This window comes from Suricata suricatta, chromosome 2 (assembly GCF_006229205.1).
Source record: "Suricata suricatta isolate VVHF042 chromosome 2, meerkat_22Aug2017_6uvM2_HiC, whole genome shotgun sequence".
NCBI classification, from domain to species: domain Eukaryota; kingdom Metazoa; phylum Chordata; class Mammalia; order Carnivora; family Herpestidae; genus Suricata; species Suricata suricatta.
The window spans coordinates 12,492,331-12,506,395 of NC_043701.1; the positions used below are offsets into that span (position 1 = coordinate 12,492,331).

At 45.6% G+C, this 14,065-nt stretch overlaps 1 protein-coding gene across 1 annotated transcript in view; it reads left to right on the top strand.

Annotated features, from left to right (window-relative positions):
- DENND11 (DENN domain containing 11) overlaps positions 1-14,065 on the top strand; it is a 45,268-nt gene that overhangs the window by 16,542 nt on the left and 14,661 nt on the right. The window contains exons 3-4 of the mRNA XM_029922488.1: positions 594-752; positions 10,797-10,950. Of these exons, the coding sequence (XP_029778348.1) occupies positions 594-752; positions 10,797-10,950 (313 nt within the window). The remainder of the gene's footprint in view (positions 1-593; positions 753-10,796; positions 10,951-14,065) is intronic.

The window sequence follows — 14,065 nt, forward strand, 5'->3', positions numbered from 1 at the left end:
ATTGCCACTTCAGATAGCTGTGAAATTAGGTGATTAACTAGTTGGTACTTAACCTTCTAATTTCTGTATAAGTCTAATTACATGAAATAGAAGTGGGGGTTTTGATTTTTTACTTTGCTTTTCTGTTTGGAGTGTCATTGTAACTACTGTATTGTAAATGACGGAAAATAATTGCCTATGTTAAAAAAATAAATTGTGTTATATTAAAAAATAAATAAAGTGCTGTAGGAGAAAAAAATAAATAAAAATAAAAATATCAGAGACTCTGGCAGCAGTAAAGAATCGACATGGCTTATGCTAATATAACAGAGTACCTTTCCAGAAGGGCCTGACGATGAATCTTTGGGTTCCTTATGGGGTCAGTAGTTATGCAGGAGAGGAGAAGGGATCTGTCCATGGTCACGGGCAGTGCAGCAGCAGTCTTGCCAGAGGTCAAATCCTGGCTCCTGCTGGGTGACCCTCTATATTTATCACTGTATCATTTTGATGATTACCTTAGTAACTGTATGATGCTACATCTGTCCTGTTAGTTTTCTTCATTATTCACTCTGTCCTCTGATTTTGAGCCCCACGATGCCTTTGGTCCGTTTCAGCTATTTCCGAAAGGGGCCCTTCTTCGGCCTGGCCTGCTTCGCCAACATGCCCGTGGAGAGTGAGCTGGAGCGTGGTGCACGGATGAAGTCTGTGGGCATCCTGTCTCCGTCCTACACGCTGCTTTACCGGTACATGCACTTCTTGGAGAACCAGGTTCGGTACGTGGCTTGTGTACGCATGCGGGGTGGCGGCGGGGATGCGCCAGCCGGTAGGTGTGTGCTGAGCCCTCAGAGAGAGGGTTGTGGGCCGCAACAGCAGATGCCCTTGCACAAGTGTGCATGGCCACGTTTCACACCTCGGGTGGTGGGGCTTTCCTGTGTCAACCCAAGTCCTGCCCTAGTGGGGTGCATTTGCCTGTGTTAATACTGTCCTCGGTTTTGCTGAATTACATAATATGTTGGCAAGTATGGATCTTTGTTTTTCCTACGCCACACTAATTAATTACCTCCTTTGCCCCAGGTGGGCAAATAGACTCTAAACTCTTTTTAAGCCTCATGATTCATTATTTGGGGTCATTATTACTACTTGTAATAGGAAGGGAATTTTTAACAGAAGCAGTGAAACTGTTCACTATCTTCTGTATTTTTTCATTAACTTCATTTCAGATTTTGAGAGAGAACTCTAATCCTAATCCCTGAAGCACTGTTAAAATATTAGCATATTTGCCTCTCTTTCTGGTACACACGTGTATATACTTCTTGGTATCATACTATGTATAAATTTTAGAATTTATTTGAATCTTTTATATATAACAATCTTGATCGTGATCTTTGAAAGAATATGAAATCTGTTGCTTGTGGGAAAAAAAAGTTTATTATTTAAAATTTATATTAAAGTACAAATGAGGGGCATCTGAGTGGTTCAGTCAGTTAAGCATCCAATTCTTTTCTTTTGTAATGTTTGTTTATTTTTGAGAGAGAGTCAGAGTGGGGGAGGGGCAGAGAGAGGGAGACACAGAATCGGAAGCAGGCTCCAGGCTCTGAGCTGTCAGCACAGAGCCCCATGTGGGGCTCAGACCCGCGAACCATGTGATTATGACCTGAGCCAAAGTCAGATGCTTAACTGATGAGCCACCCAGGCAGGTGCCCCTGATTCTTTCTTTTTTTTTTTTTTTAATGTTTATTGATCTATTTTTTAGAGAGACCAAGTGTGTGCACATCCCTTTTAATCTATAGATAAATCTTTAATTTGCAATTTCAGGAACTTTTCCTCCTCTAAGAAAATATTTCACTTTTCCACTCCATTTTTTCTCCTTCTTTATGCATCGGTTAGGCATCTCTTTCCTTTGCATTGTCCTCTGTATTTATCATTTTATCATTTTGATGATTATTTTAATAACAGTGATGTTTTCTTCATTATTCACTGTGGTTGAGCATTTGGCGTGTTTTGTTTCTTTTTCCTTTCATTGCTCCTCTACATTTTGGAGCTGTGGTAAACACCTCATACAGATCTCTTTCTCTGTATTTGAAATATTTCCTCAGTTTTGTGTCTCAGAAGTAGTAGTATGGAGTTTTAAAAAAACATTTTTCATTGGGATCCTGACACTTTAAAAAAATTACCCTTTTGAAAAATTTAATTTTCCCAAGTGGACAATATTTTCTCATGGTTCAAAGTTAAAAGTGATAAGGAGATACTATATTAGTTAGCATCCTAGCTAAATGGCAGGAACGGAGGCTCCAAAATACAATGGTTCAAATAAGATAGAAGATTCTTTCTCATGTACTAGTCTGCAGGTGGACAGGTGGTCAAGGTGGATAACCTGCTGTTTCATACAGTTGTTTAGTGACCCAGACTTCTTCTCTCTCACGATTCTACAATATCCTAAGAGTGGTTTTTGTATTCTGAGAAGTCCTTCTCAAGCGTTCTAATCTGCTCACCACCACCGGCCGCATCTAGCCCGTAGGGAAGAGAGAAAGCCCCAGAAGCTGCATACATCACTTCTTACATACCATTGTCCAGTTTTCCATCTCAAAGACACACCTAACAGCAAGGGAGGTTGGAAGGGGTAGTCTCTAGGTAGGTGACCCTGTGCGCAGTTAAAAATCTGGTGGTTCCGTGGCAAACAGGAAGAAGGGACGGATGGCTTTGGGGGCAAAGTTAACAACGCGTTTCAGTGCGCCCCACTGCGATCCTGGTACCCATGTGCTCTCTTCTTCCCACACGGAGAGAACATTCCTGCCACCCCAGGGAGACCTCAGAGAGGCTCGAGTTGATGCTTGGAGTCTAGAGTCCAGGATTTCTGTGTGATATGAGGCAATCCTTTCCCATAGATCAGCACATGGTTCTTCATATCCTGAAAACCTACGGAATAGACAAGTTCATTCACTCTGCACCTCCTAAGTGCCACATCGACGGTAGAGTCGGAACCACAGTACAAGCTCCTATTTGGAAAAATGAAGGATAAGGAATACAAGCGGCCGTTAGTCCATAATGCTCATGAAATTCTGCCGAGCTGGCGTTGCGAAGCCTCCTTGTCCTGGAGGCGTAGTTAAGTCCGTTGGTGAAGCCGTGGTTCTGTTAGTGAGAACCCCTTGCCCTTTTCCCTCCGTGGCTCCTGGCTTTGCCTTCTAGGAGATTTTGTATCCGTTTCCCGCCACAACCACTTCTGAAGCAGGCGTGGGGGACCATGACTCTCTGGAGGCTGCACACCTCGAGAACACATTTCTTGCTGGTGTACAGTGGTGGGTGCAGTGGTTTCTTTAAGGGTTGAGCAGTCACAGGCGTTCATAGGCCAGACACATGACACTACAGATCCCTCAAAGACTAAACAGGCTTCTGGTCTATTTGCTTCTAGTTGGTTCCAAATAAATGTATCTGTTGCCAAAGATTTCTTTTGGGTCTTAGTGGTTAAGTCAGTGGACTGTAGACCAGTTACTGGTGTCTGTTCTTGGCCTGTCCATTTTTTTCTCATTTAAATGGCAACTACGTAAAATGAATGAATGTATGAATGAATGACAACGACCTCCTAAATCTGATCTTTGCAAATGGGCCTGTCTCCCATGCCTCCACCCTTAACTGGAGTTCATAGAAGCTTTGAGGGAAATTCTTATCTCCTGCTTTGGGGGACAGAAAAGCAGTTCGCTTTTCTAGGCCCATGGATCCCAAAGAGTTGGAGCCTCAATTAACTTCTATTGCAGAACTCAGAACACACTGTACCTCAGCCTTATTTCCTTCCATTTCCGCCCTGTTTACTCTTTTAGCAGCTCACTAAAAATGAGGAGCAACCAACATATTTCTAACTGCAACTTCCCCTAAAGTTACCAGTTCAGATGACAAACGGGCCAGTCTTCCCCGTTACTGCAGTGCTAGCAAGTTTCTGCTACAGTGGGACAAGGGCACCACTTTCTAGTCTGCAGCACCTACTTTCTTACCACCTTCCTGTGCCAGCCGTGAAGCCACATGCCTCCGTGTCTTTTCTGACACTGCAGTGACTCATTTCTGGGTACCATTTTCTGCTTTACCTACAGTACAGGCTAAGTTGCTACATCAAAGAAACCCAAAATACAGTGACTCAGAGGACACAGAAGTCCCGGAGGGGGAGAGGCATCAAGGGTCATAGATGGCTCTGTTCCTTTGGGTCATCCTGGGACTCAAGTCTTTCTGTCTATGCTCCTGTCTCCTAGAGTATTGTCCTCATTTGCATGATAGAAGAGGGTCACCATTGCCAGATCATGTTCGAGCCTCCAGGAAGAGGAAAAACTCAGGAACCTCCCAAGTTAAACACCTCACTTCTGTTTACATGCCATTGGCTAGTTCATTACTAGCCACACCTCACAGCAAGAAAGTCTGGGAAATGTGGTTCTTAAAACTCAGGGACTCTGTGATGCGCTACAATCAGAAAGTTTTATTACTCAGGGAAGAAGAGAGTGACAGTCTTTACTACTGGCATAAAATGAAAAGTCTTTGCCCAGTTCCAGTATCCATCCAATAATCCCAGTAATTACTGTTAATTTCTCATCTACCTTTCCAAAATGTGTGTGTGTGCACAAACACAAACACATGCTCTTTTTTTCCTTTTCATGCAAAAGGTATCAGGTTCTACATGTGATGTACTCCTTACCTTTTTTAGTGAACAATGTATCCAAGGAGACAATAGTCTAATATCAGTACAGAAAGTATATCGTTTCTCGCCATTGTATTATATGCCTTGTTTAGAAGAACCGCGCTTTATTAAATCTCTTATTGATGGACATTTGGTCATTTCCAGGCTTTTGCTATTACAAATAATGCACTAAATACCTATGTACAAGCATCATTTCACATATGAACAGAATATATGTACAGTAAATTTCCAGAAATGAAATCGGTGACTCAAAGGGCAAAGGTATTTGCAGTTTTAATAGATCTTGTCCAGTTGTTTTCCATAAAGATTGTACCATTTTGCCCACCCAGCAGTAATGCAGAAGAATGCAGTTTCCTCACGGCATTGCCAAACACTAAAAAACCTTTCAGGTTTTTGGCATTCTGTTGGGTAAAATACCATATAAGAGTATGGTTTTAATTTGCATTTTTCTTATATTTGCTTAATTTTCCTCTTCTGTGAACCATTTCTAGCCTTTTCTCCAGTTCTTATTTTTTGTTGTTGTTTTTTTGGTTGTTGACCTTAATAATTTCTAGGAGGTCTTTGTATAGTAGGGACCTTTGTTCTTTGCACTATAAATTATTTTTCCACGTTGTCATTCATTTTTAGCATTACCTTTTGTCAGGCAGATGTCTTTCTTGATTGAATTCATCAATCTTTTCATGGCTTCTAGGTTTGAGTCACAGCGAGGAAGGTTTTCCAGCTTGCTGATTACAGAGGGCTTGGGGTGACATGAGAGGCGGGACTTGGGTGACAGGGTGATGGGGAGGGGCCTGTGAGGCAGGCGCGGCCGGGGCCGTGTATCTAAATTAACTAGACTCAGTTTCCGAAAACACCAGATCTGTTTTCTATCTGTTCTTACTTCTCGTACCCCAAACTTACTTACTAGATTTCCTCCCCAACCCTGGGTTTCAGTGTCTTTCTAGCTAGTCCTCCTGTGACTTGCTCTTATTAATCAGAAGATATTGGAGAACTATCTTGTAACTTAAAAAATAAATTCCAAAAGAAGGAGAGAGTGTTCTAGCACAAAAGGGGCTTTTAACATGTGAGTTACCGTATCTCTGGACCTTGCTTAGATCATGATTCAACCAACCAACTGTAAAACATTTTGGGGGCAGTTGGTATAATGCAACTGTGGACTGGGTATTATTTTGTATCTGGGCTTTGTTATTTTGTTAAGCAAGGCATTTTGTTAGGTGTGGTGTTTATGCTCTTTTTAAAATAGACTTTATCCGGGTGCCTGGGTGGCTCAGTCGGTTAAGCCTCCGGCTTCGGCTTGGGTCAGATCTCATGTTCGTGGGTTCGAGCCCCGCGTCGGGCTCTGTGCTGACAGCTAGCTCAGAGCCTGGAGCCTGCTTCCGATTCTGTATCTCCCTCTCTCTCTGACCCTCCCCCTTTCATGCTCTGTCTCTCTCTGTATTAAAAATAAATAAAAAACATTAAAAAAAATTTTTTTAATAAAAATAAAATAGGCTTTATCCATTAGAGATGCACACCAAAATGTTTATGGGTAAAATATTATGAGGGATTTGCTTTAAAGCATTTGAGGAAAACAATGATGTGGGGGTGGGGTGTAGATGTAACCATATTGATAAGATATTGATTGATCATCATTGAAGCTAAGTGATAGATAATGGGACTTATTAATCTCTTTTTTTTTTTTTTTACCTTTTGTAGAAGTTTAAAATTTTCCATAGTGAAAAGTTTAAAAAGACTATACATAAAATTATCATACATTTATTATAGAAGACTGAAAAATAGACAAACCCCTCCCCCCAAAAAACAACTTGATACCACCAGCCACCAGCTAGCCCTATCTGCTGTGAACATTTCTGTCCTTCTGGTATTTTCCCTTGTATAAATACATGCATACACAATTTTTAAAAATTTTATATCAAAGTCATTCAGCATCAAAATTTCTAACTTGGTATGTTAACCTTTCCGTGAATCTCACACATACTAGTTCTCAACAGCATGGTGGTTTTCCAGAGTCTTTCAGAATGTCAATGTCTCATGGTTTATGTAAGTATATCCCTGTTATTGGGCTTTTAGGTTGTTGCTTATTTTTCACCACTGTACACATGAGCATCATGGTAGGCAAAGGATCGTTTGTACCCAGTTAGAGTCGTTTAGGTCACCTTCCCAGGAATGGAATCACTGGGTCAGAAACTACATGCAGTGTACAATTTGATGCAGATTGCAAGTGATCCCAGAGAAAGCTGGCACCATTCTATATCCACAGCAGTAGTAAAAAAAAAAAAAAAAAAAAAAATGGCTGTTTTTCTGTACTTGCAAAGCCAGAAGACAGACCGGGTCAGGCCAGGAGTAAATACACCAGAGTGTGAAGGGTAACTGTCCCTCCAAGGCCCCAACTCTGACGTTGGCTGCATCGTTGCCGGGCATGTTGGAGAAGCCGGGATTAGCTGCAGTGGGCATCTGCATGGTCACACACGCTTATATCCTATCTGCAAAGGACTTTGGGCATCAGGAGAACCCCAGTGTCTCTGGTCCTGCCAGGGAAGCCTCAGCTTAGCCTAGAAGCCTGTGGCTTCAGATCAGTTGAATCTATTGCCCGTCATTCTCTAGTTTACAGTGTTGTATCTTTTGGACACTTTCCACAGATGGCTTGGCCTGAGTTTCAGTGTGGTACTTCCTAGCTGTGCATCCTTTTTGACAGGGTCCCCCAGAAACTCACCTTTTGCGCGTCTCTGAAGCTCAACGTCCCTTCCAGCTCTCCGCCTTGCTTCAGCACCTTGGGGTTATCTTGGTAGTGGGGCTTGATAATCACGGCTGGCCATCGCAAAACCTCCAGTGTGTTTCCATTTTGAGGCTTTTGTACAACGCTTGTTAACATTTATCCAGAGCTACCAGTTATATTCACGTCCGTGCTCATATTCTGTCTTCCATATTAGTGCCTGTTCCGCTCCATCAGTCAGTGAGATCTGAGGCTGTCAGAGGACAGGATAAAAACACTACCTTTTGGTCAAAGGACTCTAGCTTTGGAAGCTTTTCCTTAGAAACTCGGTTCAAGTAGAGCATTTAAGGCAAACAGAAAAGACAACTGAGCAGCAGACCAACAACCTAGAAAATGAAAAATTATCATAACAGTTACCCGTGAGACAGACCCCTTTAGTGAAGAAGACAGAGTATCGAGAATACAGTAAACTGATTCTCATTCTTCTTTTAGGGAAATTATGTCCCAGTGAAAACACCTTTGAACTTAATCATCTTTGAGGTTTGTTTGTTTTTTTTTTGAGAGACAGTACAAGCAGGGGAGGGTCAGAGAGAGGGAGACCCAGAATCTGAAGCAGGCTCCAGGCTCTGAGCTAGCTGTCAGCACAGAGCCCGCCGTGGGGCTCAAACCCATGAACCGTGAGATCATGACCTGAGCCGAAGCCAGATGCTTAACTGACTGAGCCTCCCAGGCGCCCCTGAGTTATTTTGTATTAAGCAAATTTTCATCAGTGTGACATGTCCTTGAAAAGTATCTGGAATCTGCCATCTTTTCAGAATTAAAGATAGCTTAGCCACCACGGGGTTCCTGTCAAGCACATGAGTAGGAGTGAAAGAAAGGATTATAGGCACCCACTCCTCATGGTCATTTATTGTTACATCATATGACTGTGCCTTCTTGCGCAAAGTTAAAGCATAGGAACCCCCAAATTAGAGAGCCTCCACTTTGAGAGGAACTTATCTTAGTCATAGTTTTGTTTTGTTTTTAATTTGAGAGAGAGAGAGCGAGTGAGCAGGGGAGGAGCAGAGAGTAAGAATCCTAAGCAGGCTCCAGGCTCCCTGTGGAACCCAGTGCGGGGCTCAGTCCCACAACCCTATGATCGTGATCTGAGCTGAAAACCAGAGTTGGGTGTCCCACAAACTGAGCCAGGCACCCCTGTAATAATTTTTTAAAATGTAGTTGATGTTGATTTTTTTAATATTTTTTTGAGAGAGGGAGGGAGGGAGGGAAGAAGGGGGCGGGGCGGGGGGTGTGGGGGGAGAGAATCAAAAGCAGGCTCCAGGCACCAAGCTGTCAGCAGAGCCCAATGAGAAGCTCGAACTCATGAACAGCAAGATTATGACATCAGACGCTTAACCAACTGAGCCACCCAGGTGCCCCTAGTTGATGTTGATTATTTTTTGTCTTAAAATGTGAATTTGCCTAAAGATATCTTCAAGGACTTGGCCTGAATTTGCCCCATTCACCCAGTATTTTGAGCCCTCACTGTGCTCCTGGCTAGCCGCTGCCAGGTTGCTGGGGAGGAAGGAGCCTAATGTTTGTGAGTGACTGTGGCCTAAGACACATGGGGCTCTCTTTCTACTTTATGTACCATTCAAAATAATACTGAGTTGGCACTGGTGCCTCTCTTCGAGGGAGAGGGGACGGATAGTGCATCTTTTTTTAAAGTTTATTCATTTTTGAGAAAGAGAGAGAGTGGGAGAGCAAGTGGGGGAGGGGCAGAGAGCGAGGGAGACGCAGAATTAGAAGCAGGCTCCAGGCTCCGAGCTGTCAGCACAGAGCCTGACGCTGGGCTTGAACCCACAAACCATGAGATCATGACCTGAGCCAAAGTCCAGTGCCTAACCGCTGAGCCCTCCGGGCATCCCAAGCAGAGCATTTTGAAAAGTGTAGTAACTTCCCGGAGGTGACCTGTGCGGAGTGGCAGCCATCGCCTTGGCATCAGGAGCTGGCAGTCATTCTGGAGAAGAGACCGCTTGTGGGCACCTGGCTCCCGGTTGGACTAGGAAGGTCTTGACTCTGAGTGGCTTGTGTCCGAGGTTGGAGGAGGCCAACGACGATGGATTGGGGGGTGGGGGGCTCCCTGTATAGCCGTCTTTGTTCCGGGGGCCAACCGTAGTTCATATCCTGAGTCTCTCTCGCTACAGTGCCATGGAGATTGTAGGGCACCGAGAAAACAAGACTAAAACAGCTTTACTGCCTTTTACTCCTCTCTCTATTCGTCTCCTAAGACGGTCATAGCAAAGGACCCAGATCGAGGGGATTCCGAACAACAGAGGGCCTTCCACAACTCTGGAGGCCGGCAGCCTGAGCTCAGGATGTCCACAGGGCCCGTTCCTTCCGAGGCCTCGAGGGAGAATCTACACCTCACCTCTCTCCTGGCTTCTGGTGGTTTCCTGGTGGTTTGGGTCTTCCTGGGCTTCTAGATGCGTCTCTCCCGATGTCCGCCTTTATCTTCACACAGCGTTCTCCTCGTGTGTGTCAACTGTGTCCAAATTTCCCCCTTGTAATAAGGTCAGCAGCCACTGGATTGGGACCCACCCCAGTCACTTCACTTGACCTCAGTAAAGACTCTTGTCTCCACAGAGGCCTCATTCTTGGGTACTGGGAGTTAGAACTCCAGCTGATCTTGTTACCAGGAGGGTTGGAGGGGACGGTTCGACCCATAACCCCACCCCCATCAAACACAGCGCCACACAGACCCCACAGCGCTCCTGTGCTTGACCTGAAGGCGGGATTCTCTGTTGTCCAAATGGCCCCGGGCTTCAGTGAGGCTCTCTTGGCCTTGGGGTTGGTGACAGAGTTCCCCACAGCCCAATCTCCGTGGGCCCAAGCCGGTGGGCTGGGAAAATAAGAGATTCTCAGTTGTTTGTTTGTTTTTAGAATTTTATTACTTGATGCAGACAGTCTGAGGCCTGGCGACATCCAGTAATAGTTGTTTTCCCTTATTTAAGATGTTGAGGGCTGATTCCCTCTGAGTCTTTGATAACGAAGCAAACAAACATGGTTTCTCAAGAGAGAGCCGCTGTAAGCAGGGTTTGTGGCCTTCCACGCTGTCCCTCGGCTCAGCAGTCCCTGGGAGGCGACACAGGCTCTTTAGCATACCTGGCTCCAGAACAAGAAACGCGAGTCACAGTCTGTGTTCCGTCAGCGGCCCACGAGGAGGAGCGCGTCCCGTGGGCCAGGGGGCATCAGACCCCACGTGTGAGCTTTTCCTGAGGATCGTGTGTCACCCCAGAGCGGGCATGCTAGGCGACCTCCACATGAGGGTCTTTGCGGTTTATCGCTTCATCCGTCCCCACGTGTTCCAGCCCTGGGACAGGGGGACGGAGGGGTGGAGCTGGGGCCAGCGCCGTCCTCACCGTGCGCCTGCGTGTGTGTTTGCAGACACCAGCTGGAGACGCCGGGACACTACTCTCATCTGGCGGCCTTCTATGAGGACAAGAAAGGGGTGCTCCACGCCGGGCCGGGGCGAGGCGGCAGCCTGCGCCCTGTGTACTGGCTGCCTTCCATCCACCGATACATGTACCCGGAGATGAAGGTGAGGCTAGCGGCGCGCTCACACGGGCCTGGGCTCGTGTCTGCTACGGGCGTTGTTGATGCCTTTTTTAATTCATAGGGAATTTCTGTCTTGGGCCTAGGCCCCAAGTCTGGTTTTGATAGAATAGGTTTCTGACCTAAGCGTTTCGGTTCTTTGAAAACACATATGCTTTCCAGACATTTCTATAACCATGGTGCAAAGCCCTAACAGGGCAGGACAGTTGTGGTAGATTCCTAGCAGGAAAGAGGTGGATTTGATTCTGTTATTTGCTTTAGATGTTTAAAGCCAGACATTGGACTTGAAAAGATTAAAGATGAAGAATTTGATGAATAGATGTAGCATTTCATAGTTACCATATTCTTTTTCTTTTTGGGGCTCCCCGGCGGCTCAGTCAGTTAAGCCTCTGACTTCGGTTCAGGTCATGATCTCACGGATCATGGGTTCAGCCCTGCATTGGGCTCTGTGCTTACAGCTCAGAGCCTGGAGCCTGCTTCAGATTCTGTGGCTCCCTCTCTCTCTGCCCCTCCCTTGCTCTCACTCTCTCTCTCTCTTTCTCTCTCTCAAAAATAAATAAACATTTTTAAAAAGGTATTTTTTTTAGTACTCTCTACACCTTCCATGGGGCTTGAACTTAGAACCCCACAATCAGGAGTCCCATGCCTACCAGCTGAGCCAGCCAGGTGCCCCGTAGCTACCGTATTCTTGATATTACTTTATGAGGCTTTTTTTCTCAAGTACTTAGCTTGTGTACCAGAGTATGTTTGTTTACAGTTGACAAGTGTTGGGCCTTGGTAGGGTACAGAGATGACTGTGAACATGAGGCTTCTTCTCCCTCCCCTGTTGGTGACCAAAAGATATTTCAGGGGAAACCTAGGGTTCCCTGGTAGAGAAATTATGCCAGGGCTTTAAGGGAAAACTCTGGAAAGGCATCTTGGAAGAAGAGTTAGTCCCTGAAGAATTTGGCCAGCTGAGAAGTGAGGGAGGCTGATTCCAGACTGAGGGGAGGCTGGTGGGGGCCAGGGTCTGGCACTTCCTCAGCCTCTCCTGTGAGGCAGACATTCTGCCAGCTATGTGTCTCCCTGTTGCAGCATATTTTAGTTTATTTTATTTTTATTTAATTTTAATTTTATTTTTATTTTTGAAAGAGAATGCAAGCATGGGAGGGACAGGGAGAGAAAGACAGACAGACAAAGTGTGAGCAGGGGAGGGGCAGAGAGAGAGGGAGACACAGAATCTGAAGCAGGGTCCAGGCCCCAAGCTGTCAGCACAGAGCCCGACATGAGGCACGAGCTTACAAATGGTGAGATCATAACCTGAGCCGAAGTCAGACACTTAACCCACCGAGCCACCCAGGCGCCCCTGTTGTGGCATTAAAAAAAATTTTTTTTAATGTCTATATGTTTTTGAGAGGGAGGGAGACAGCGCAAGTGGGAGAGGGGCAGAGAGAGAGAGAGAGATGGAATGTGAAGCAGGCTCCAGGCTCTGAGCTGTCAGCACAGAGCCCAATGCAAGGCTCAAATCCACAGACTGTGAGATCATGACCTGAGCCAAAGTCAGACACAATTGACTGAGCCACCCAGGCGCCCCTGTGGCATATTTGAAAGTAAATAATTGTTTACTCTGTTTTCCAGATAAGCCAGCTGTGGTCTGTAAAGGTCCAGGGACTTACCAGAGGCCTTACAGCTAGTAGGAGATAGAGCCGGGACTTAAATACAGGACTGGGGCCAAAGCAGTGCTGGCCCCTTAGCCACCACCTTTATGGAGAGGTAGGCGTGAGAAGGCACAGGCAGGTCCATTGGCGCATGTGCAGGCTATAAGCCTGCCTCAGAGATGCCACGGGTTTGGCTGCAGACCCTCGCAGGAAAGCGACAATTGCAGTAAAGCGAGTCAGAGGAGATTTCTGCTTTCCCAGTGCATTCAGAAGTTCTGTTTATACTGTGCCATGGTTTACTAAGTGTGCAGTAGCACTGTGCCTAAACCAACAACTACCTACCTTAATTACACCGTACTTTATTGCTAAAAAATGCTAACCATCATCTGTGCTTCCAGTGAGTCAGAATCGTGGAGCACAGGTCACCATAACAAAAATAATAATAATGCAAAGTTTGAAATATTGTAAGAATTACTAAAATGTGACGCATAGATGTGACACGAGCAAATGCCATTTTCCAATGGCACCCATAGGCTGGCTTGATGCAAGGCTTTGCATTTTATGAAGAAAAAAAAATGCAGTCTGCAAAACCTGATAAAGTGAAGTTCAATAAAACGAGATCTGCCTGTAGCTTGACTGGGATGGAATTCCTATGTCAACTGCCCAGGAGAGGAAAGATTGGAAAAATAGGTTGGAATCAAATGGTAGAGAACCTTAAATACTAGACCATGGAACGTGGATCCTAGTAAGTACTAGTTACGGTCTCGTCAAGAAAACATAAACTATGTTAGATATTCAGGCTACTTCAGTCCAGGGAATCAGTGATCTAGGCACCGACGACTGAAGGAGCAAAAGGGAACAAGGTAGCGTAGATGCTCGTAATCATAGACAGCTGCCATCTTCTGTTAGTTACCTACTGGTGCATTACAAACTACCCCAAAACTCATGGGTTAAAATTGTACAAATATGTTATCTCACAGTGTCTGTGAATTAGGGATTCAGGCATGTTTGGGCCAAGCCCTCTGCTTCATGGTCTCCCATGACACTGCAGTCAAGGTATCAGCCAGGGCTGGGGGCTTGTCCGAAGGCTTGACTTGGGCCGTATCCACTTCTGAGCTCACGTAGCTGTTGGAGGGTTGGTTTCCTTGAAGGCTGATGGACTGAGGCCCTCCGTACCTGCGCCTCTTTGTCGTCCTCAGCCCGTAGCCAGGGGGGGTCTCTCCGGCATGGTGGCTGGCTTCATCAAAGTAGCAACGTCTGCTGGCAGACTGGAAATCAAAATCCTTTGTGACCTAACTTTAGAAGTGACAGCCCTGCCACACTGCCATATTCTGTTGGTCAAAGCAAGTTACTCAGGAGGAAGAGGGGATTCCGTAGGCTGTAAATACCGAGAGGTGGGGATCACCGAGAGCCCTCTTGAGGCTGCCTACCACACCCGCCCAGGCCTGGGGTAACCGAAGGAGA